This window comes from Varanus komodoensis, unplaced genomic scaffold (assembly GCF_004798865.1).
Source record: "Varanus komodoensis strain SLA01 unplaced genomic scaffold, ASM479886v1 scaffold18_3, whole genome shotgun sequence".
In the NCBI taxonomy this organism is placed as follows: domain Eukaryota; kingdom Metazoa; phylum Chordata; class Lepidosauria; order Squamata; family Varanidae; genus Varanus; species Varanus komodoensis.
Genome location: NW_025335549.1, coordinates 9,553,607 through 9,578,743, shown reverse-complemented (window position 1 = coordinate 9,578,743; position 25,137 = coordinate 9,553,607). Strand labels below are relative to the sequence as shown.

General features: G+C 49.0%; 1 protein-coding gene across 1 annotated transcript; it reads left to right on the top strand.

Annotated features, from left to right (window-relative positions):
- The first annotated feature begins 5,734 nt into the window (after positions 1-5,734).
- On the top strand, positions 5,735-22,177 carry TSPAN6 (tetraspanin 6). Its single transcript, XM_044427375.1, has 8 exons — positions 5,735-5,841; positions 9,641-9,829; positions 11,955-12,029; positions 13,354-13,452; positions 13,858-14,013; positions 15,281-15,364; positions 18,387-18,489; positions 20,225-22,177. Exons 1-7 carry the CDS (start codon positions 5,755-5,757, stop codon positions 18,453-18,455), a joined length of 759 nt encoding a protein of 252 aa, XP_044283310.1. The 5' UTR covers positions 5,735-5,754; the 3' UTR covers positions 18,456-18,489; positions 20,225-22,177.
- Positions 22,178-25,137: the final 2,960 nt, after the last annotated feature.

Genomic DNA, 25,137 nt, shown 5'->3' with positions numbered 1-25,137 from the left:
GAAACAAGGAAAAGAGATGAGGAAGGGAAGGAGAGAGAAGGAAAGAGAAATAGGAAGAAAAGGAAGGAGGAAGGAGACGGGGGGAGAGAGAGCATGAAAAAGTAAATATGTGGGCTTGGCTAGATAGCAGGAAATCTGAGCAAATAAACAATTAGAACAAATAAACAGAAACTGAACATAAATGGGGATGAGGAGGAAAATAATCATAACAAACTAGAGAGTCCACTGGGAACAAAAATCAAAACCATCGAAAGCGTTCAGCTGGTTCCTTCTGTTTGCATTTTATGAGACAAAATAATAAACCAACACAAACTAGTAGCATCTTCAGCTCTCTCATTGTTATTTGCTAACCAATGTCCTTTTTGCTTCCAAGCGTGTCTTGGCCTCGCACACATTTGCATTGTTCTCTCCGTCAGTAGCCCACAACTCTCAGCTCTGGCTAGACAGGACGTCTGGAGGAGCCTTGGAGATTCTCTGGTTGGAGATGCCAGGAGCTGAACCCACAGCCTCCCCCTTTCAAATCTTGCTCCCCACCAGTTCGCTCTGGCCTCTCCCTAAGCGTCTCTTTCATTCCTGCCCCACACCTGCGAAAAGCGAACCCGCTATTAATCACTTGCACTTAATTGGCAAAGCTGTTATGCCACTTGAACTGCACCTCCAGTGACTTCTGGTGTAGGTGGCAAGGGACCTCAGGGGACTTCTAGCCCAAACACTTCCCATTTAGGACATCTCCAGCTTCAGCATCCCTGATCACCACCCAGCCTTCGTTCAAACACTGCCAGTGATGTTGAACCCATCACTGCTGGACAGCTCACACGTTCATGAAGTTCTTCCCCTGTGGGAACGGGAGGAAGGTGCTGCTGCACTCAGCTCCCGTGACCGACCGGGCTTTACAGAGGCAGCTGTTTGGCCAGTGCGCACCGGACTAGATGAATCCATGGTCTGATCCAGCGCAGCTGGTTTTATATTAGGCTCTTCTTAATTTGAAATCCCTTTTCTTGTAACTTCATTTCAGGGCTTATCTCCCTTAGCAATAGGAGTTTTTCTTCCCAATGTCTACATGTCATCTTTTCAAATATTGATGTCACATCCCTCCTTTTAGTCAAGAGCCAGTGTGGCGGTTGGTGTCGGACTGGGACTCGGGATCCAGGTTCTAGTCCCTGCTGGGCCACTGAAGCCCACTGGGTGACTTTGGGCCAGTCACGCTCAGCTGAACCCTCCTCACAAGGTTGCTGTTGTGAGGATAAGATGGAGCCATGAAAGCTGCCTTGGGTTCCTCACAAGAGGAAAAAGGCAGGACATAAATGCAATGCAATCGTAATCATCATCATCTTCTCCAGACTAAACACATCCAGCTCCTTTGGCCTTTCCCTGGAGAACCTGAGGTCAAGCTCCTCACTAATTTTGTCAGCTTCTTCTGGGAATAGCCACTTGGTCAATGTCTTTCTGAAACCAATTCCTCCTGTCCTAGAGATCATAATTTAACCAAGGCTAAATGTAGAACCTGACCCTAGCTCTCCATTGAGAGAGGTGCAAGGCTCTCCTGACTCGTGTTCCACAACTTCCGTACTACAAGGTGGAGCAAGTATTCTGTTAGGGTGCATCAGTTAATGTAAGAGAGGTTGACTTGTACATGGAGCAACCTGTGGAGGTAAGCAGGGATTTGGGCTCCCGGAACCAATCGCTACCTTTTCTACTTCTTAATATTACTGTTTATTTTATTTCTATACTGCCCAATGGCCTGAACTCTCTGGATGGGTTACAACAGTTCATAAAAACAGTACATTAAAGTATAATAAAATGCCACAGAATCTTGTAAGAACACAAACATTTTAAACAGAAAAATTAGAACTGCTAAAAAAAAAAGGTACAATGAAAAAAATATCTGGGATGAAAAAATATCTGGAATGGGTCATCCAAGGATGACCTTGGATATCCTTCAAAAAGCCTTGGTGTTGTAAGCCACCCCGAGGCTTCGGCAAGGGGCGGCATAGAAATGTTCTAATAATAATAATAATAATAATAATAATAATAATAATAATAATAATGGACCATCTTAAACTAGTGTTGCAAAAATGGCAAGGTTATCATCAAGTGGGCAGGCCATGCCATAAATGGGGCCACCACAGAAAAATCCCCCACTCTGATTGCTATCCTCTGAGCTTCCCTTGGCGTTGGCACTTGGAGAAAAGCCTCAGAGGTTGACGGCTGTGTCTGCGTAGATTAAGTCTGGGGGTAGTGTGCTGTCAAACATTGTGGTCGCAAGGCAGGTATGGCTTTCTAGGTCGCTGAAAGCAAGCACTGAGCAAAGCCCTTATAAGAACACCTGTTCTCACCTCTAACCTGCCTCAGGTCTGCATATCATAACAGGATGACCATCAGCCCCCTTCCCTCCTTATGCGTCAGGCTGGTGGAGTGCAAGGCAGCTTGCGAAGGTGGAATGTTAACGGCATTCATCCAGCAGCCTCTGTAAGCAAGTAGCGCCAGTCCATTTGGGTAAACCTGAATGGCATCCATGAATAATACTGAACAATGGAAGCCTATTCATGTCTACCAAAAATAAGTTCTGGTGAACCCAATGGGATCTTAGGTACAGGATTGGAGGCTTATTATTTTAATCATGAAAGACTCTCCGAGAGCCCTAGCCAAGGGAAAGTCAATACATTCCCTAAACAAAAAAGCAAAACAAGCAAAAATTTCTGTCTCTGCAGACCCCTCCCTTTCTTTGCAGACAAAGAACTAATGTAAGCAAGTTCCTTCTTACCTGTCTGGTTGTGGATCTATTCACAACTCTCCAAACTTGCTCCGCTCTTTCAGTCCATGCAGGAAACCTTTAACTTTCTGAAAACAAGCGGCTTGTTCTTACAGGAGTCCCAGTTTCAGCTAACACTGCCCAGATGTGGGCTGGCGGGTGGTTGCCAGATGTTTATTTAAAGCTGTACTGTCTCTCAAGAGAGGTGGAGAAGAGATTGGGGGGGGGGTGAGGGAAAACGGGGGCCCTCAAGAAGATCCAAGCTGCTTTAAAAGAGAAAGGGGAAACCTCACTGGGAAATTCGCTCAGCAAAGGATCCCTCACTGGGCTACAACTGCACAACCAAGTCAGCTGAGCATTCCCAGATGTAAAATGCTGAAGAGTCCATGAGTCATGAAATTTGGGGTTTAAAGGCAGAGTGAGCAAACCAAGACAGCATGCTTTCTCACAGAGTTTTAAGGAGGGTGGACAACCGAGGGAAGGAAATCATTCGACCTGATTGCTTGCCAAATCTGTCTTCTCTCATCCAGCTCAGGTTTGGAGGTGCCAGCCTCAGAAGATGCCACTCTGCGTAACCACAGAGGATGCCTGTGGCCTCAGCTGAGCCTGGGAGAAAAGAGCTCTGTGATTATAGAACAGTCACCCAAAAGCCAGTGTGGTGTAGTGGTTAAAGAGCTGGATCACGACCGGAGGGACCCTGGTTCAAACCCTGACTGGCCGTATGAACTTCCCTGGGGGAGCTTGCACAGGCTAACCTTTCTCTCTGGGCTATTTTAAACACAACACAGGAAAGAGCTACCTTATCTACCACTCTGAGTTTTTGGAAGAAAGTGTAGGATATAACTGGGAGCCTACAACTTGTGCATTCTGATTAATTTAAATACATTCCAATATGGCTTAATAAATTAAAAACCCATTGCCTTCCTAAAGGCAGGCATAGATTCCCCAAGAGGTTGGCAACTTGTGACCTTCCAGACGTTTTGCCTGTAATTCCCATCAGCATAGCCAGCAGTGAGGAATGATGGGAGTTGTAAGCCAGAAGATCAGGACAGTCACAAGTTGCCCAACTCTGTGGGCAAACACCTATGCAGTGGGGTGAGTTAGGCACCTCTGCGCCCCAAGTGGTGCTCATGGGAATGATGGTCTCCATGAGGACCACTCTGGGTAACCAAGAAGGGCTCCCCAGGTACTTGGGTCTCCTCCGCACCCTCCTTCAACTGCCCCCCCTTTTTATATTGGGAAATGAAGGACCTCAGCTTTGACAAGAACAATCAAGGTAAAAGAGGAGGCAAGAAGAATATTGCAGAATTTTACTGTTAACAGTGAAAAGATTCCACATATCCCAGCTCAGTCATCAACTCAAATGGAGACTACAGCCAAGAAATTCAAGGAAGACTGGGACTTGGAAGAGCAGCAATGGAGAAACTACAAAAAAATCATCATATGTAAGCACATTTCAGTGGAGACCAAGGCCACCATCATCCACACTATTTTATTCCCAATCATCACGTGCGGGTGTGAAGGCAGCTGACAGGAAGGGAATTGATGCATTTGAAATATGGTGCTGAGAAGAGCTTTGAGAACACCCTTGGTCAAGATAAACAAGCGGGTCCTAGATCAAACCAAACTGGAATTTTCCCTATAAGTTGAGAAAACTGAGGCTGTCATACTTTGGGCCAATCATGAGACCCATGATGTGTCGGAATAGCCTGAAGTGCTTGATCCTTCCTAATCTTGGGCACTAAGCAGGATCAGGCCTGCAGACTTGAGTCCTGCCTTCAGCTGGGGGATGGCATGGAATGGCCTTTTAGGCTTCTCCCAACAGGATGATTCACTGATTCTAAGGAGGCAAAAGTCCCCGGAGAAGACAGTCATGCCAGGGAAAGTCAAGGCAGAGGAGAAGGAAGACCAACTATGGGAAAACGGACGCCGTAAAGGAAGCCAAAGCCTTGACTTTGCAGGACCTGAGCGGCGCTGTCATGGATAGGACCACTTGGAGGGTTTTCATCCACTGAGTCGCTTTAAATTGCTGGCTTGATGGCACTCGGTGGGAGTGTGGTTGCGTCTATTTCTTTCTGCATCTATGGGGGCCTCATGTGTGTGCACCCAGTCTGTGAACGGGCATGCCGGTCATGGCATTCATTTTGAGATGGCGCCCACAACTCCCAACATTCCAAAGAGCATCCCAGCCCCAGCCTAGAAGTGGCCTACCCTCAGCCAGGATGCTTTAGGGATGAGCAGGGATCTGAACCCACCAATTTGTCTCCCTCCAGTGGGGATAAGCCAAGACTTGGGGTTTAAATCTGCCAAATGGCGAAGGCAACCCTCTTTTAGACCCCGAGGTGTCCTCTGAGTTTGTCTAACTCGCGCAAAAATTCAGAAGGTGCTGCCTCGGCAGCTGCTGGCTCCAGACGGGCTGAGGCTGAGCCTCCTGCTTCTCTTGCGGAGGCGCAGGGCTGCATGCGGCGGGGCGCTGCCGGGATGGGAGGCGAGGCTGCGTGGGGCCCCGTCCCGGCCGGTCCGCCGCTTCTCGCTTGCACCGTGCGGGCCATGCGATGGGACACGGCTCGCTCCTGGGTGTCTGCTGCCCCCTGGTGGCAGATCCCTGCTAGTCCCGTCCCTAGATCGAGTCCCGGGAGCCAAGGAAGCGAGTGGCGGAGATTTTGGGACTTTTCGGCTATCCCGGGAATGCCCGGGAAGGAGCGGTGGGTGGAGCCGGGAAAGAGGCGAGGTTTAAAGCTGGCTTCGCTCTGGCGGGCGCTTGAAGCGTCCGCCCTCCGCTCGGCACCTTCCGGACAGACTCGGCTCGCTTCGGCCGATCCGGTCGGGGAGAGGCGGAGAGCAGCTCCCCCGCGCCTCCTTCGGCAGCTTCCGGACGGGCTCGGCTTGATCCGGCGGAGCGAGCAGCTGCGGCAACCGGAGCCCAGCTGCGAGCCGGTGCGTGGCTGGCGGGCGGGCGGGCGTCGTCGTGGTGTCGCCTCGGGGCGTGTGTGCGGGTCGGCATGGCGTCCCCGTCGCGGAGGCTGCAGACCAAGCCGGTCATCACCTGCCTCAAGAGCGTCCTGCTCATCTACAGCTTCGTCTTCTGGGTGAGCCGCTCGGGGGAGGCGCTGCAGCGGGGCAGCCCCGGAGAACAATGGGGAGGCAGGGGACGGGTGGAGCCCCCGGCCCCGGAAGGCAGGGGGCAGCTGCCCGTTGCCGACCCCTCTCTCCACGTCTCCTCGCTCTCTGGGGAGCAGGATGGGGTCGGGCGTGCCTTCCAACCCGGTCGTATTCCAGGAGGATCATGACGGGGTGGGGGAGCGAATCCCCCGACCTTCGTGCTGGATTGCTATTTCCATTTTCCCCAGCCGGCGCGAAGGACGCGGAGGCGAGAGCCTCCCCCGACCTGGCACCGACGGTGTCTGTTGCACTGCAACTCCCAAAATTCCCGGCCAGCCGCAGCTGTGCTGGGAGTTGTAATCCAAAACTTTTGGAGGACGGGGGTTGCCTAACAAGAGTACCTCACAGCCCGATGCCTTGCAGATGCTGCAGGCTGCAGAGCCAGGAGCCCAACTTTGCAGGCCAGCGGACGGAGATTATGGGAACTGTAGTCGGTCGTGCATGCACAGATCAGTATTAGCATCATAACAAGAAATGCCCAGGCGAGAAGTGGCCTGCAGGCACAGGGCCTGTTGGGCTGAGCTTGAATTCAGGAAGAAGGACTTATCCTCCATGTGAGATAAGCAACGAATGCCAGGGAGGGCCAAGCCTTCCCCTTAAGGAACTTAGTCAAAACAACCCTGCAAGGAGGATGCTCCATTGTCATGGGACACTTAGAAGTTAATCCATCATTAGCAGCCAGTAAACACAAAGAACTTTGTATCCATAGAAACAATAGTTAAGCTCTTCAAGAAGCAATCAAGCACCACCCAACAATCGGCGTAAGTCTGGGAAACTCATCCTTCCTATAGTGGCAAGCACAGAGTTATAGTTTATAAGATCAGGGACTGGTATGGGGCAGGGTGGGAGAGAAACTCTGAACCCAGGTCTGGCATCTTAGCTTGTGAAGCCCCTTTCTCTTTCTCTCTTTGTTAGCTTCTTTTTAAAGCAGGAAGCTCTTTATCTCTTTAGAAATGTAGCGAAAGATTGGGCTGCAACAGGAATATTCACTTCCTAGACAACACTGGATTAACAGTGTGTACCTGCTCTGTATTTTTTGATGAATAAACTTTCTAAGTGTGGTGTATGTGAATGGAAAACCAGGGTTTGTTCTCTTTGGTATTCCACGTTCAACCCTAGCAGAAGATTCAAACCCTTTCAAGGCAGTCTGGCGGGCAGGTGCATCCTTCCGAGGTGTGTTACTTTCCTAATTTACCAGGCATAACAAGTCCAAAACATCCAGAAGGCAACAGGTTCGAATGGAATAGAGAGGTAGGTAGAGATCTGAAGGTCTGGAAAAGAACTGGAAAAATTTCTAAAAAATTGGTTTTCCTCCACAAATATTTTTGAAAAAATATACTTCTTCCTGAATGTTTCCATTTTTTTCTGGGCCTTCACATCTTTCGGACAGGCAATCTGGTGCCCTCCAGATATTTTTGGACTACAGCCACCATAATTCCTAGCAGCTGGGCTTGCTGGCTGGGGCTTATGGGAATTTAGTCCAAAACATTGGGTTGCCCCCAGGTTGCTTCTTCCAGTGTTCAAAATGTCACATGGCTTTTCAGAGGTTTAGAATAAAGTAGGACCACCTGTTCACCTGGTTTCATTACGTCTGAGATAAAAGCCCCTTGAGACATGGGCTTGGTAGCACAGAATGTGGCACAGAATATGGTCGATGGTGTGCTTCATGCCAGTTTTCCCTGTGGCAACAGGCTCTCTCTCCTTCTGTTTTCTTGCTTTGTTTTTAAAAATGCTTGTTTGCATTGTTCCTCTTTGGTGAATAACAAATAACTTATGGAATGCACTCAGTAATCCTGTCCTTTCCTTTCATCTCTGCTGCTTCAGGCTTTGGAGTCAGGTGAGTGGCTTTTCCAGGGACCCACAAAGTCACTCTTCTGGGGTGTGTAGGTGCATGTGAATGAAGTGTGTGTGTGTGCGCTCACGTTTGTGCACGTGTGTGTATATAGAGGAAGGAGATTTGGAGGAACAGTCTTCAGGTTGCACACTTTTACAGAAGCGAGGGAATGGAAGCAAACCTCAAGCTGGGGAATCACATTCCTTAAGGAAATACTTGCCCTAAGATTTGCTTTTGGGGTTCTGATGTATATTTATGCAATGCCAAGGAAGACCAGAGAGAAACCAGTGGATGGAGATGCTTTGTCAGCTCCTGGCTGTCCTTCTGTGAAGCTTCGTTGCATGACAAGGAACCACAGATGCAGTTCTGTGGTGAAAAGAGTTGCGTCTCAGGTGACTTGAAAATCTGAGATTCAAGGGAAGCATTTCCCACCCAGAGTAGACCAGGGAACTGTGCGTGCATCTGGAGTTGGGTGAAAGCATCGAAGGTGGTGTTACGTTGTGGAGGGTGTGGCCAGTCATATGGCACTCATTTCACAGAAGCTGGCCAGCTGGTGAAATGTACGTGTATCCCAGGATCTGAACCCAAGACGGGAGTGAAGGCTTGGCCCCAACGTATTCAGTTCCTTGCATCCACAGGGACTTCCCTGTAACACACCCTTTCCAGAAGTCAAGCTCTTCCTTTCCCTCTGCTGCCAGTTCAGTTCCCCCAACCCTTGACTGCCTTTTCAAGAACTATTTGTGGATGTTATACTCGGACCTGAGCAGTGGGCAATATTAGGATGTTTGCATAAGTAGCTTGATCCAGAGATGTGGAGGACTGCTTAAAAAAATAAAATAAAAAAGGAAACCTGGAAAACATCTTTACATCGGAGATTTGGGTGGAACAACTGTCCGCTACTTCTTAATGTTTCCATTCCCTTCCATTTTTCCTGAAGCCTTCATATTTCTAGTCTGCCTCTGGATCTCATTTTAACATTGTGCAGTGGATACAGCATAAGCATGTAAGGTCCGTGCCGGTCTTAGGGGAATGAAAAATGAGATGGTGGCTGCCCAACCCATGAGCCAAATTGGGTGGGACATAATTCCAAGATGCATGCCTGAGATAAGATGGGTCAACAGCCCCTTTGAATCCTTAAATCATCCCTGTTGTACTGATATACCGATTTTGCATACAACAAGCAATCCACAGGTGTAACAAACCACAAGGTGAGCAGGGATAAGAGTTTCAAACCCAGGGACAAGCCATAGTTAAAACTTTGGGTTGTTGAGGAGAAACGATCCAGAGAACTGGATTTGGGCATCATGGAGAACCACCTGGGACGATGCCCTGCCCCAGAGTTGTTCAGTGCAACAGAAGAAGATGGGAGGCAGAATGCTCTCCCCAAATCCCTGGTTGGTTAACTTTGTGTGCAAATTTGTAAAGAAGAGGTTGAGAGTGAAAAGCAGGGGTGGAAGATCTCTCTCTCCCCTGAAGGCCACATTTCCTTGGGTGTAATCTAAAGCATGGTAGTAGTAGATAAGACCACCTCTTTTTCTTTTGACACCCCCACCCCCAGCCAACTTTCTTCCGTCCTCCTCACCAGGAGGCCTCCCTGGAGAGGGGCAGATTGCTCTCGCCAGGTGTCTGAACTGGTGGCTTGCAGAGAGTTGCAGGCTGCCCTTTCTGGTTCTCCAGTGCATGCTCAAAGGCAGAATGAAGATCCCCTTGCCTGCATGTCCAGGTCTTACCAATGGGATGAATCGACCAGGTGTGAGAGTACATTTTCTATGTGTTTCTGTCACTTGATGTGCTAACGTCATGTTTCTGCAGTAATGTCCTGCCTCCATGCAATTCTTTTTCAGACAATGCACTTGGCCTGATGGGGTTCTTTCCTTTTTCCCTTTCTCTAGCTTTCGGGCATTATCCTCCTTGCTGTCGGCATCTGGGGAAAGATGAGCTTGGAAGTGTATTTTGCCCTGTTAAATGAGAAGGCCATCGACATTCCCTATGTCCTGATTGGCACAGGCACCGTTGTCATCCTCCTAGGCACCTTTGGTTGCTTTGCCACATGCCGGGGAAGCACATGGATGCTAAAATTGGTGAGTGTTCAGGGGCTGTAGGAATCCCCGCCCCTGCCTTGAAGGTCCAGGAGTCCAGCAGTGGTCCGCCTGCTCGCTCTTTCCCTTCCCTCCACAGCCTCTTGTCGGGTGTGAGCTTTACCATCTGCAGGTCTTGCAACTGAAACTTAGGTCATCAGCTCCTTGCATTTCCTGCCTCTTCATTTCCCTGCCAGTACTGCAAGTTCTGCTCTTTCCCCTCAAAGCATATATCCAACATGTGTACAAAAATGTGTCCAAAGCTCTCTGTGCACGACGTGTACCAGTGTGTGCTAAAACGACACTGGTAGCACATGTACCTGCCCCATTGCTGCTGGATGATGCTCACATTTCCATAACAGTATGTGGAACCGAGCTGAATCAGGCCCAAGGTGTCTCTAGGCTAGCATTCTGGAGTGGCCAGCGAGATGATTCAGGCTGTATTTAAGTGTGTCATAAGCACACGCAGGTGGCAAACCCTGTGTCCCTCTCATGCACCCATTTGTATTGCTTGCTCACCTGACTTAAAACATCAGAATTGGCTTGCAGTCCTTGGTGTCAAATAGGGTTAAGGGGTAAAGTGCTTTCCTGAAGCTTTAGATGGTATTATGAATCACCTGCCCAGGTAGGTTTCCATAATTCATTGATAGCATCAAAGTCTAGTGATGCATTCCTGCGGGGCGTGGATTTGATAAGGAGCCATGTTAAAGTACAACCAAACAGCTCAGCTCCAGGCTGTTTTGACCAAAGATTCTTTGCAAGAAAATCCCACCTCAGGCTTAAAAGAAATAAACGACAGGGAAGCCATAAACTTTCCCTGGATAAACTATCTGGAAGTGAAATGTTAGCAATACCTTCTAGACTTTTTGTCGTGAATGAGGCCGCCGCAAACAACTGCAGTAATCAGCACCAACGTTTTCCGGATTCTATTCAGCCACTGCAGCAAATCGTGCAGTCTTGTGGGCAATAAAACTATGGGTTAGGAGATAACAAATACTGACTCTCAGTGGATCATCAAAAACTGCAGCGGAGCCCTGACAGGCAGGAGTTGCTGGGAGTTTTGTACAGTAGAAAAGCATGAGCAGAAGGTAGACTGCCGGAGTCATAGAAGAGTAGAGTTGGAAGGGGTTGTGAAGGCCATTGGGTCCAACCTGCTGCTGTTGCAGGACACCACGTTACACCATCCCACTCAGAGGGCTGCCCAGTTCTTTTTAAGTGTCTCCAGTGTGGGAGAGCCCACCACCTCTCTGGGCAGCTGGTTCTACTGTTGTATTGCTCTGCTTGTGAGGAAGCTTTTCCTGATACCTAGCCTGAACCTGGTTGTCAAACTTGACTTGATTATTCCGTGTCCTTCACTCTGGTATCAGCGAGAAAACAATCTTGACCTTCCTCTTTGTGACAGCCTTTGAAGTATTTATAGAGGGTTATCATGTCCCCCCTCAGTCTTCTCAAGGCTGAACACAGCCAGATCTTCGTGTCCCTCCTCAGAAGGCAGTGTTTCCAAACCCTGGATCATTTCTGTTGCCCCCCGCCCCGCCCTGGGACCCCTTCTAATTTACCTGCCTCTTTCTTCAATCTTGGTGCCCAGATGAAGGCTGACTAGTGAGGGATATAGGGGAACTACTACTACTTATGATTTGGAAGTAATACTAATATTAATTAATCCCAAAATAGCATTTGCTGTTTTACTGGCTGCATCATATTGTTGGCTCGTATTGAGGCTGTTGTCCACAATTACTTTGAGGTCTTCTTCTTTAAAGCCCTAAACTCCCTAGGACCTAGTTCTTTAAGGACCACCTATCTTGCTACAAAATCACCCAGAGGCTCAGCCATGGCTACTTTGTCCAGAAAGGCTTTCTCCAGTGTTGCTGTTGGGATGGGCTCCTTCAAGAGCCTTGACTGGCCCCCACTCTCTGGACTGTGAATGTGAAGCTGTGCCTTTTACATTTAGCCTGTTAAATTCTGTTCCCGTAATGTTTCACTGGTTTTAGTGTTCTTGTTTTTATTGTGTTACTAGTTTTATTGTTTGAAACGATTGCACGCTGCCTTGATCTTTCCAGTAAATAAGGTAATATATACATTTAAATAATAATAATATTGTACGGCAATTTCTCTCTTCTGTCCACAGTATGCCATGTTTTTAACACTCATTTTCCTTATTGTTCTGGTGGCTGCTGTTGTGGGATTTGTCTTCAGGCATGAGGTGAGTTTTGTGCCTCTTTGTGTTTTTATAGACTTGGAAATTTTGTCTGCTGTGCTTTTGAGTACTTTTTCCCTGTTGGATGCCTGCCGTAGGGCTGTATCCTGCTTTCTCTGAAAATTGTCCCTTTATTGTTAACATTAATGTCTGTGTTGGCTTGAAGATGTGGGGACTTCGAGTCCAACACACCGGAGGGCAGAAGGTTGGTGTAAGCACTGACATTGGACACGTAGAAATGCCAAGCATGAAAGACTTTCAGACCTATTTTGCAAGAATTAACATGGCTGGAGAACTTGAGAAAGCGCACCAAAACTCGCTAACCAGGGCTCAACTTTTGTGTGGTTTTAAAGGGGATTCTCGCTTGAGTCTGAGCACTTAACTGCCCTTTTCTGTCTGCTCTTCTCCTTGTATCAGGACAAGGGGTGTTGCAGAAATAAACTGATTATCTTGCACCTCCCTCGCCAAGGTTGGGAGTGGAACATAGTTCTGCACTTTCCTGAATGTCGCCACACAATTTTTGGCCTAACAAATGCTCCGGCATGCATATACCAATGCGTGGTGTGGCCGTTCTCTGGGAATGCAATGAATGTGATATTGTAAAATGTGTGTAACGCCACAATTGCATTTTCATCTCGACTTGTTCTGATGAATGCTGAGTGATGTAGCAATGGCACTCTTATGAACAAATGCTTGTGACACCAACCAATCTGTCTCCAATCTGGGCGTGAGCCATTGGAAGGCATTCTTCCCTTTCACAGGAGGAAGTGCTGGTGCTGCAACTGGGGCCGGGGTGCTATAAACACCAGCAGAAGCTTGCTTCCTCCCATGCTTGGCCCCGTCTTGCAAAACTGGGCTGAGCCTAGAGGACGTCTGGGAACATTCACAGAACGAGGGCTGCACGCCTGGCAACTGCCTTCCACACCACAAAGGCTGTTGTGGTGCCACCGGAGGGGCGCGGTTGTGCAGCAGTTGTAGGGGGCTCCATCCCTGGTGAATCCCCCCTCCTGCAACAGTCGAAGTGGGCACTGCTTGCGCAGCCCAAGGAGCTCATCTCCAAAAGCTGGGCCTGCTTGCCGGGAACTGTGGCTCAGGACTGCTGCAAAGCAGACCAGGGCCTGGGGGCAGCCCAGGGAATGCAACACACTCCTGCTCCCAGGTGGGTTTTACAAATTGAGGGGTAGAAAGGGTGCTTTTCAACCCTGAAACCTGATTGCTTTCTTCTGCTGCAGATGGCCTTGCTTAAAACTCATACCCTGGGCTCAGTTTTCGTTTAATTAGGGGGCAGAGGCCTGTCAGCGATGGAAGCACCTCTTTTCTTTCTCTGCAGATTAAGAACAGCTTTAAGCAGAACTTCGAAGTTGCAGTGGAGAAGTACAACGGGACCAGAGACGAGCGCAGCAAGGCGGTCGATAACATCCAGTCCGCAGTGAGTCACCCCCTTGCACTGGCACAGCTTTGGCCTGCGTGGCTCCCTCTGTGTATTGTGTGCACTTCTCAGTTTCAGGGATTACCATTTTGTCTGAACAAGTCATAGTTTCCTTTCTTCCAGAAGAATGAAGCAGGGGAGTGGTCCACGATCCCCCCGTGTGAGAGCACCCCTGTAGTTGTGGGGACACTGAGCTAGGCTCTGAAGGATGTGCAATTCTAGTGGGGGCAGAGCTGCTCTGGCGCAGCCACTCGCTCTCTGGGTGAGCATGTGGCTAACTGAGAAAGGAGCCCTGGGCATGTGCCCGTGCGGAAGAGCTGAAGGGATATTGAAAGTGGGGCTTGGTATCTCGGGCAAGAATGCAGAATTGCACATTCATCTTCGTCTCCCTTTTGTTCTGTGCAGTTGCAATGCTGCGGTGTCACCAACTTTACAGACTGGGCGACGAGCAGCTATTTCAAGCTGAATGGGATTCCCAGCAGCTGCTGCAAGTCCCAGGACGACTGTGAGAAAACAGATCTGGAGGATATAACAAAAGCCAAGGAGAAGGTGCATGAGAAGGTAACCCGACTCAGAGCTGTGCTCTTCTGTGGGGCTTGTCCAGCAAGGCTGAACGAGTGAAGGGCTGTGGTTGTAAGGATGGCATCTGGGGCCCAGTGGAAGGCTGAGCTCCTGTGGAGATCACATGGAGGGTAGAATGGAGGACAAGGAACAGGGAGCTGATTGCCCACACCCATCGCCTCTCTCTCTGGGAAGAGACAAGATGCTTGCCAATTCTTGTATTTAATGTTGCATTTTAGGGTTAGGGTCTAGAGGAAGGCAACAACAATGCTCCAGGGTTTGGAAATACCGCCCTGTGAGGAGAGACTGAGAGAACTGGGCATGTTCAGCCTTGAGACGAGAAAACTGATATCCCTCTGTAAGTACCTCAAAGGCTGTCACAGAGAGGAAGGTCAAGAGCTCTTCTTGCTGATGCCAGAGTGTAGGACACAGAATAATCAATTCAAGTTGTGGCAACCCAGATTCAGGCTGGACATCAGGAAAAGCTTTTGACTGTCAGAGCAATACAACAGTGGAAGCAGCTGCCTGGAGAGGAGGTGGGCTCTCCCACACTAGAGACATTCAAAAAGAAACTGGACAGCCATCTGGGTGGGATGGAGTGACGTGGTGTCCTGTGACAGCAGGGGTTGGACCCGATGGCCTCCATGGCCCATTCCGACTCTGCTGTTCTGCAGTTCTATGAAACTGGAGATTAATATCTATGAGTTGTGAAATGCTGATGAGATAACAAGAAGTATGGAGCAGCAGCTGTGCTTGTTTTAAGGTGGGTGGGCTGCGTGTGGCCCCACGGGGTGGCCTTCTGCTGCAGCCGTGCAGCCAGGTGCCTAGCAGTATTGCTGGGAATTTAGCTGTGCAGGTACTTGGAGCAGCAGGGAAGGGCAGACCCTGAGCTGAGTCACGGTGGGATCACTGCGTTCTCTCTAGCAACTGAAGGTGCCCAGTCCTGTTTTGGGGCTGCTGGGACTGTTGTTTGAGCTCTCTGGTCTCATGGAACTCCACTGTGTGGTACCTAAAGAAGGGGCAGCCCTTCTTTGCTGTTCTGGAATCAATATTTTCCAGCATGTTCTCTAAAAAAGGGGGCATCATGCCTGTCTTGGAACTCAGTTGCAAATTCTGGGTCAGATCGAAGGGTATCTCTTGTGAAATTCTTGGTGAACTAAGGATCCTTTGCAGAGGCTTGTGGGATGTGGCTGCTTTTTACTTTTCATGGGAAGGTTTTGCTCTGGACCTCTCAGGAGTATGCTTTCTTTTCCTACTGTCCTTCTAGGGTTGTTACAGTTTGGTGATCCACACGATGGACTCTGAAATTAGCATTGTAGCTGGCATCTCCTTTGGCATCGCCTGCTTCCAGGTAAATCTTCCCTGAGAGCACTTCAGTCTCCTCTTCTGTGCTCAAGCTTTCGTCCTCCTTGCAGTATCAAGCAGGGGGTTGAACGTGGGGCCTGGGGACCCAGTGTGGCCTGCTTAGGGTCCCGGTCCTCTCTTTGGGGTTACCCAGATGACCTGCCACTTCTTCCATGAGTGCCAAACATCTGGTGGTTTCCCATCGTCCTACAGGCTTCCCCCCATCTAGGGACCCTTTGCTTTAAGCCAAAATGAACCGGAAGTGTTGGGTGCTTGATCCTACCTCGTTTGCTCTTGCCCTCATCCATAACCGGAGTGTGGCTCCCAAGAGCTGCTCCAAAATTAAATTAGGCGCAAAGCCTGAGAGAGGCCCCACATTTCTGCTTTAGAGGGCACAGCATGCTTCAGATGGGAGGAAGCAGCTGGTGGAGCCCAGCTGCTCGGCTGATCAGACCTTCTGCCTTCTCTTGCACATGCCACACGGGTACCTGACTCCCAGCCAGGAACATGCTGCATGCGGCCAGGTTGCCTCCCGCTGTGTGAGTGATGGGGTGCTGTGTGCCAGCCTGCTATTTTCAGCACATTGACAGTAACAAAACAGCCGTGTGAGGGGGAACCGTTTGCTGCCAAATGGACCTGGGAGTGGGGAGGGGATTCAGGCTCGCACACCTGCTCAGAGTAGCTCCAGCCAAGGGTCTAAGTGGTCGGGGATGGATGGAGCTCTTCTTGATCGTGTGAGACAGTGGGCACACCTGCTCTCTCAATGCGCGTCATATTTATTTATTACCTTCAAATGCCGTGCTCTTCCTTTGGAAAGCTCAGGGTAATCCAGATGGGGCTCCCCGTGGTTTTGCAGGTCAACACTGAACCAGTCCACACGTGGTGCTTTTCAGGAAAGCCATAGCGCTGGATGCTCGCTCTTTTCTGCCTCTCAGAATGAGATTTCCTTTGCTAAATATCAACCAAGCTGTGCTGGGAACTAATCAAGCTGACACCACCATGGAAATTATTAGGAAATGTGGTAACAGGTCCACGGGAAAGCTGCATGGGAATTAAGCTATGCCCATTTTGTTCCCTGAGCTGCTGCCCTCCAAGTGCCTACAATTCCCAGCATCCCCAGCTAGACTTGCAGGGAGATGCTGCCCAACACATCTGCAGGGCACCCGCTTGGGAAAGGCTGAGTTACGGTGATGCTATCCTGGCAGCCCGTCCTCTCTTTCTTGCTTTTGCTTTCCAGGGTTGAATGCACTTAGTGGGGGAGTGCCTGGTTTGCCGGCGCAAACTGAGTGCAAAGGAAAATGATGCATCTACACAGATACCCCAGTGCTTTCTGATCTGGGTAGATCTGATTTTGGGTTCTTGTTTCGCTCTTTTGCGAATTCCCCTCTCCAAGTTTTTTCCCCTGTGCATGTACTTCTGCGACCTTGAATTCTCCCCTGAAACTTTGATACATTCCTAGTGTTTCTCGGGGCCTCCTGTCTTGGCTACGTTCCTACAGACGCTCACCAACCGAGTTGGCTGTCAGTATATACGATGATGGAGGGCTTAGCAAAGTACATCAGCATCTCTCGCCATCCCAGGTCCAATTAGAGACTTCCTGTTTTAGCTTCCTTTGACATCGTTAGCAGTGTTGCCAGTGGCAGTCACAATGCCACAAATATACAACTTTCCCTCTGCTCTAGCATAGCCGCAAAGGCCCCTTGATGTGCCGCTCAGCGATGCCGCTGGGGTCCCTTCCATTTCAGGAAGGAAGAGGCCATCTGGAGGGAAGGACGGAGATCCCCTTTGGGTCTTGTTATCCATGCGGAGTGGGTGTAGTCAGGCTGTCGGAGAAATCCAACAGGAGTCCTAAAATATTCCAGGAGCTCGTGAAAGGAATTGGCTCACATGGCCTCTGCTGGGAAGGACACTCTTCTGCAGAAAAACAAGTGTGCCTAATTCCACTCCAATGGCAGGAGGAGGAGGCATTTGGCATGTTGTACGAAATGAGGTGGTAAAATTCTGGACCGCGAGTGAGACCTTTTCTTTTTATGGAGTACCAGCCCCGCTCCCAGTAAAAACAGCCCCGTGCCCCAAAGCGCCGGCTGCGGAGGCCATTTACTACATAGGAGAGAGCAGTCACAAACACGGAACACCTGTGCTATCGGATGTGTGGACAGAATGCAGGCCAATAGGAGAGCATTTTTACGACCCAGATTCACCTGCATTTCCTCTGCCTCCTCTCTCTGAAGGGGAAAAGCCTGGATGGGGTCCTAGCACAGTCAGACACACCACACAGTCCAGAAGCCAAGTCACGCAGGAGTCCGGGGTCGGCAGCACTGGGGGGGGGGGGGTGCCGGTCATAAGACGAGGTTAGAGAACAAGGCACTGTCGCTCAGGAGTGGTGTTGGGCAAGCGCTCGCGAGGCGGAAACTAGCCAGAGCTGCTTGAGCCTGCCTAGGTAGGGCTCAGCTGCCGTATGTTACGGGCCCTCTGGAAAAAGCTGCACTGGGTGGGAGCGGGGATTGTTCCTGCAAATCCCTGTACAGATGAGGACTTCTCATCTCACAGCCTTGCTGGCCTGCCAGTGCATCATGAGAGCGAGGGGGTTGCCAGCCTCTGCCTCTGAGCTGGAATGCCCGTGCTGTTGGGGTGGACTAGCAGGGATCCCCCTGGGGGTCCAGGCTACCTCAGGCCTCCCGACATGGGTGCCTCCTTGGCATGGGCTGTGTCCAGGAGCTTTAGCCCTTCTTCCAAGGATGATTCCTTCCACGGCCTCATGGCGTGTTCCGCAAGCACGCATACCAAGACTTCCTGTTCACAGAGGCCAGGAGAAGAGGATTGTTGTTTTGTCTGTGCTGGAAGTGGGATAGAAGTGGTTGCTGGAACTTCTTTTATTTTCAGCAGGTCATCCCAGATTCAGCTTGTACAAACAGCTGGCAGTTCAGCTTGGCTTGGTCTTTTGCCCAGCCACAGCAGTCGGGCGAATGGGGGGCAGACAGGACTGCCGGGCTGTTCGGTTAACCCTGCTTTTCCCCCTTTGTTTTTAGCTGGTTGGGATCTTCCTTGCCTGTTGCCTCGCCCGGTCCATCACAAATAATCAGTATGAGATGGTATAACTTGAGAGCCTGCTGGTTTGCAACTGACGAAAAGGTAGGCTTTAAAAAAATGCTGTGATGCCGAATTTGCGCATGTACTCTAGCACTGCCTACTGAGTGTAATGCCTGCTTTTTGGGAAGAGGGAGTAAGCTGCCCTTAAGGCATTAAGGTATTCACAGTTGTGCCTGTATGGCATGATTTCAGGCAAATGTAGGGTTTTATTTTGGCAGTGAACACAGAATTATTCCTCTCCAGAAACTTAGCCTTCATTTCTTTATTTGAATAAGACACTTTTCTAGTCCTTCTGCAGGCAAAACTAGACTAAAACCTGCAGGCTCATGCCTGAGTGAAGTCTGGATCTGGGGTAGGGCTGAGCAGGCTTTTCAAGGTTCTGGTCTGGGTGGAGTGTGGCTTTCATCTCTTGCTGCTGCTTCGAATCAGAAGAAGCCGGTTAAAAAGCTGGTCACACAAATGTCCAGAGTTGGGTGAATTTCATCTTGCAACAGAGATGCATTTTGGATTTGTGATTCTGTCATTTCTGGGATGTTAAGGCTGCACGTGTGATTCTTTATGAGTCTCTGGTCATCTGTATTTGGAGTACAGTGTGCATTTCTGGCCCCTCCATCTCATAAGGGATGCTGTAAAGCTGGAAAAAGTGCAGCAAAGGCACTCTAAACAACCAAGGAGTTGGAGCTGTTTCTCTACAAGGGAAGCCTACATTTTGAGTTGCTTTTTTAATGGAAAAAAGTGACTAAGGGGGAATGCTTTTGAGGTTTATAAAAATAAGCCAAAATTCGAGGGAAGTGTATAGTGTATCCTTTTCATCTCATTGTTAAAACTTCGAACAATCCAGAGAAACTGCTTTGTAGATTCAGGACCAACAAAAGATAGTTCTACATGCCGTCCGGAGATATTAGTAATTCGATGGCATACAAATTTTATAAATACATACATACATACATACGTACATACATACATACATCTTATGATGTGGTATTAGCTTTATGGAATTCTGTCACAGGAAGTGATGATGGTAGGCTTTGATGGCTTTAAGTGGGAGCTGAAATGAGAGCTAAGAGAAACCTTCCTCGTTCAGACCAAAACTCTGACTGGTCCAGAGTTCTGTTCATTCAGCGACTAACCTGATGCTTCTCAGAAGCCCCTGAGGAGGAGATGAGCTTCCCCACTTAGCAGCATCAAAAGTCACTTTCCAATAGATTGGCTATTCATCATGGCTAATATGGAAACCTGTTCTTTAGTCTTTTCAGTGCCAAGTGAAGTCCTCTTTAGCTGATCAGTTTCTACAAATCCCCTAAGAGGTGGTCATATGCATGTTTAGACAGAAAAGCGGTACCGAACTCTTGTTGTGGCCCAGCCGAGTGGCCAGGCCATGCTGGGGGTTGAAGCATTTTAAAATTTTTGCCTCCCTAGGATATTGTTACAGCTTTGATTATATTACTCCTTTTTTGTGGTTTAAGTGTTGTTTTGCGAACCATGCTGAACTGATGAGCAGTACAGAAATGTAATACATGATATATTTATTGATATTTGGAAGTAGCAAGTCACGGAATAATGCCGGCTGCCTCTTGCTTTCGTGCCCTGCCTCTGGGCCTCCTGGCTGGCTACTGCAGGGGACTGGCAACCAGGCCAGGCGGCCTTCTGGTCTGACTGGGTGCAGCTCTTCTTACGTGCCAAAAGCTTGATGCCTTCAGTCTGAACAAGACTCCTGCGGAACAGGAATGCACCTCTGCCATCTCTAATTCATTGTTCTCCATTCTTTTGCTTTCAGAATTTTTGGACACTTGCTTTATATATTAAAAAGTATTTTGGGAACCACTTCTGTAGCGGATCCAAGCTGCTGGAATCGTGTTTGATTAGATTGCTCTCCTCTGGACATGTTTTTCTTCAGAAAGGGCTGAACTCAAGAGCAGATGAATTCTACTGTGGGATGTTGCTGCGGTGCCCGTTCCAAAGGGATGCTGAACAGGATGGTTAATGTAGGGCACTTAGCTTGGCTCCCCCGAGCCCGAGGTAGCCGCTTGTTGTCTGGCCCCCACTGTGCTGGGAATTGTGGAATCCCTCTCCAGCTAGCAAATGGTTGCATGCACAAGCTTTACAAAATAAAAAGGGAAAAAGGGAGAGTGTTTAGTCGGGCTGTTGCTTGGTCACTTAACTCACAATTTATTTAAATCTGCATAGGATTAAAACCTTGAGCAGCCTCCTGACCTAAGAAAGGTAACATAGAGTGGAGTGAACACTCGCTGTGTGTTAGATGCACTTTCCTAGAGCGTGTTCCATTCTGTGTCACAAAAGCGTCACCGAACCAAGTGGCCTTAACATTCAACAAGTGTGCCCTTAACCTGCACTGCCACCCGTGACAACCCCCTGATTCTGAGGCTGAACTACCACAAGGTTTCCTTGCTGAGAGGTCAGAGGCTTTGGCTGCTTCAAAGCATGTGGCCTGCTTTTTGAATGCGGCTGGGCACCCGGGGCACCTGGAAGCCCTGCTCCAGTGGCTGTGCTGGCCGCCCGTCACCTTCTGAGCTTGGAGCAAGAGACAGGTGAGCACCCATAATGGGCTGGCCCCTGCTTGCACCAGGCACCAGCACCTTCTCCCATGCCTTGCTGTGACCTTTGAGATCAGACAGAAACGGTGGCGCTGGCGAGCACAAGGAGGTCCTCTTTCGGGCTGCTGCTCGGTGGTGGAAGCCTCTTCCTCTGCGTCTGTGTGTCTTCTCCTTCCTTCCAACCCCACCACTCTTTCCATGGCTGGGGCAGGGCGGAAGTACTGCTGCCCAAGGGGAAAAGTGGGACCCAAAGCCAGCCAGTGACGGATATGTTAATTCAAATGCGTGTTCTGAGTTGCAGCTGTAACCCAGCATCCCAGCCGTGAGCTTTGGAGGCCAATGCAAACAGTGGCAGCCGATGCAACACACGGGTTGCATGGGCACAGCCATTCCAGTGCCATGAATGTGAAAGGCCGCTGCCTTAAAGCTCCCCTGCTGGAGAGCAAGTCCCTTTGAACTCCGTGAGACTCAGTTCTGGCTAAATGCCTGGGATTGCGTTCTCGGTGTGCTTTTAAGCCCCATCCAGATGCCTTCTCCAGGAGTCAAAGCAAGGATGGATCGAGGAATCCCTCTTGGGGAAGGGGGATGGATCCTTTCCTTGGTGCTGTCTGTGCGTTACCAGAGAGGGCTTTTCCAAGCTGCCCCACGAACCGCTTCCTTCTAAACAGCGCATGTTGGTCCATCTAATAGCTATCCTACTTCGTGTGATTCTTCTGTAGCATCTCAGAATCACCAGCATTTTTTGGCTAGCAACCTCTCGGCTCTTTGGACAGACAATCTGCTTTGAAAAGATGGGCAGCTCACCTTCACCTGCTGCTGTATGAAATAGGGAGAGGAGGAAACTGAGGCCGCCCTTTTTGTCCCGGTAGAAGCAAGCAGAAGCTTCTCGGCTTGGGCTTCTGTACTTGGCAGAGTGAGAGTGTTGCTTTTTTCTTGTTTCGTTCCCTGACAGCAGCTTTATATTATTTTTTGAAATGCCATATTTTGATACAGCACATCCAGTCAGTCTGCAGTGATCCTGTAGGTGTGTATTGTGACGATCTTTAGCTGTAGCAGGCGTCGTCCAGTAGGTTGGAACTGACTTCGATAAATCAGTATTACATGATGCTCTGAACACTTTTTTTTGATCTTGTCTTGAAAATAAAACAGTTACCTACTTTCTACTCTTCATTTCACATTTCGGCTCCTGGTGACTTCTTAAGCAGCTTCTGTTTGGGAAATGCTTTGTGTTCAAGTGCTACCATTTTGGGATATATATATATATATATATATTTGTTAACGAGAAAAACAACAGGATGGGTTGTGGTGGGGAAGACAAAACAGGCTGTTTCTTTGTACTTCTCCTGGAAGATGTCTTCTTAGATTGGGTAGGAATTCCTCAATGGGAAAAGTTCTCAGAAGTTGTAGAACTTCCTTTCTGTGGAGACACTTCAGTTTATGCTGCACTTAATTTGTCCCAGACTGCCTTACTTTAACAATGTTTTTGCTGCAAATTCTGAAGCTGGATGCTTCCCTCTGCATTTTTATGTTATTTATCCCTGCAAACATCCGTCTTGGATATTCCTTTGAACAACATATCAGAGGCCTATGCCCTAAAAGCACATAATTTAAATAAGTAAATAATGAAAGAGACAAAGGGTAAATATTTAATATTTGCTTTTGCTTAGATCATATTCTTCAAGGTCAAATAAAAAGCAAGCATATACTTGACAGGGCAAGCTTTAAGGTTAAAAATAGATGAAAATTAGCACAGAGCAAAATATCAAAATAAGGCTTAACTTGGGGCTACTGAAGCAAATTGAGTGTGAGTGGTACAACTCTGCTAAACTTGAGCAGCTCCAAGAATCTACAGCCTGGAAAGTCACAAGAATCTTGTAGTGCTTTGAAGACCATTTCATTGTGGAATGAACAAGTTAGACTTCATGGAGGGACTCTTTTGGGGTCTTCCTGACAAAATATTTCCCAAGAATAGATGCTTGATCATTGCAATTCCTTGTTAAGGAGTCCTTCAGGTAATACTTCAGTGAGGGTAAAATACCAGTTCTACCGCAAAGAAAACAATTTTTGCCATTGGCCAGCATACCTACTGATAAGGTGATATTTGGAATTTAGCTGAGGTCACCTCGCACTCGGTGAGATGAATGAAGGCTTTGCACAAAGCTTCCTTTTTGTGTGTCTGCATCTCTTTCAGTTAAATAAGTGATTTGGAAATGCTGCTTCACCAAGATGAAGTTGCTACGGTGCTACAAGCTGACAATGCGCGAGTTAGCCTCTGCAGTGAGGCCGTGGAGTCCCTTTTCTGCCCTTTATCTCTGCTGCAGGGCATTCAGCTGAACTTTGAAGAGCAGCGTTTCCATGCAGTGTGGAGGCCCCTTGTTAGTCTCCATGAATCTGGATTGAGGGCCATGTCCAAACAGAACAACAAACGTGTAGCTGTGCTTGTTTGGAAGGAAACATAACATGATCAGTTTGTTTCACTTCTGGGAGTTGGAAGACAATAGTGGCCACATCGGCCAAGTGCCCTTCAGCAAGGAGGTGGAAGTGAGGAAACCAAATGGGACCTGAAGTGCTGCATCCTGTACGTTATTGCACCCTTCCCCTATATGGCATGCTCCAGGTGTGTTGTACTGCAACCTCCATCAGCCAAGCTGGCTAGGGATGATAGGAGTTGTAGTCTAAAACAGCCAGAGGGTGCCAAGTGGGGGAAGGCTAGGCTACCAATAGGAAGATGCATGTCCAGCCCTGGGGCTGGCTTGCCTTTCTTTCACCCCACTTTTTTTTATAGAGGGACACATCGGATCCAAAGGGTTTTTTTGTCTTGCAGAAAGGCATTCTGTCCCGTCAAATATGAAGGCTATTCGGGCCTTGTAAGAGGGCCATGGAAAGGATTTATGTGGTGGTCAGAGTTTGGTGTGGACCGCGGGTTGGTCTTTGCACTGTAGCCACAGGCGCGGAATTTCTTGGGAAGGATTGCCCTCGTGTGGCTGTTGAACAGAAGGCTGCAGCGCAGGAAATTTTTCTCACAGCAAAGGCTCAACTTTTCATTCCAGCTTAGCGAGGAGTTGGGAGAACTCCATGGACCCAACGAGTCCTTAGAACTGGGCAAGAGGGAGTTGCCCGGAGCTATGGCGACCTGAAGGTTGTGTGTGAGCTGAGATGCACAGTCACCATGGTGAGAGAGGGGCAGCGGGAGCAACACATCCAAACGTGACCGCGTGGAGGGACATGGTGCGGCCCACACTGGACAGCTCGCACAGGTGACAGTCCCGCACCGTTAGGCAAAAGCAGAAGGCACGGAGGTTTCCGCTTTCTACAGGGATTCACCACTCAAGCTAGTAGTTGGAATAGGGCTTTTGTTATGGGTGTGGGAGGGGAGAAAGGATCGTTGCCTGCCATGTCGCGTAGCCCAAGAAAGAATGCAGCACCAATTCCAAATTCCAGCAGTTCGAGGCGAAGGTGCATCAGGACCTTTGCACTGAAGCACTTGAGAATTTGTGTTTCATCATTTCTCCAGGGGTAATAATAATTTATGGTTGTATCCTATGTTAAGTCTAACCTGCATTCCACTCATACAATGGGTCTATTCTGTAGGATTAACATTGCGTGCAAGGTTTAATGTCTCTTGCACAAGGTGCTTTTGCTTTGCAAGGGACATGAAACAAACGAGCGGAGAAACTTCCCTTCAAGCAGGTCCAAATTATTTGCCCCTCCAGCTCTGTGGTGTGTTTCCTTAAAAAAAGGATACAAAGCTGGATCCAGCAGGGAGGAAGCCAGAGACCTCCTACTCATACATGCAAAGCATATACTCTGCCAATGTACTAAGCCCATACCTGAAAAATGGTGGCATATTTGCAATGTACTGGGCCAAATAACCTGTCCAAACTGCTTCAGTACAGAAGCCCCTTGCCACATTCCGGAGGCCCCTCCAACCCTCTTCCAACCTGTCTGCTGGAGAGTTATCCAGGCTGCTTTTTGAGGAGGGGATGAACAGAGCTGGGACTTGTGTGATGGGCAGCGGCAAAGCCCCTGGGCCACGTCCACAAATTTCAGCGTGGCTCTTTCGGATGGTGCGATTGGACTGTTGTAATGGCAGCTGGAGTAGTGTGGGTACACGTGTGCTCAGAGGGGGTGGCCT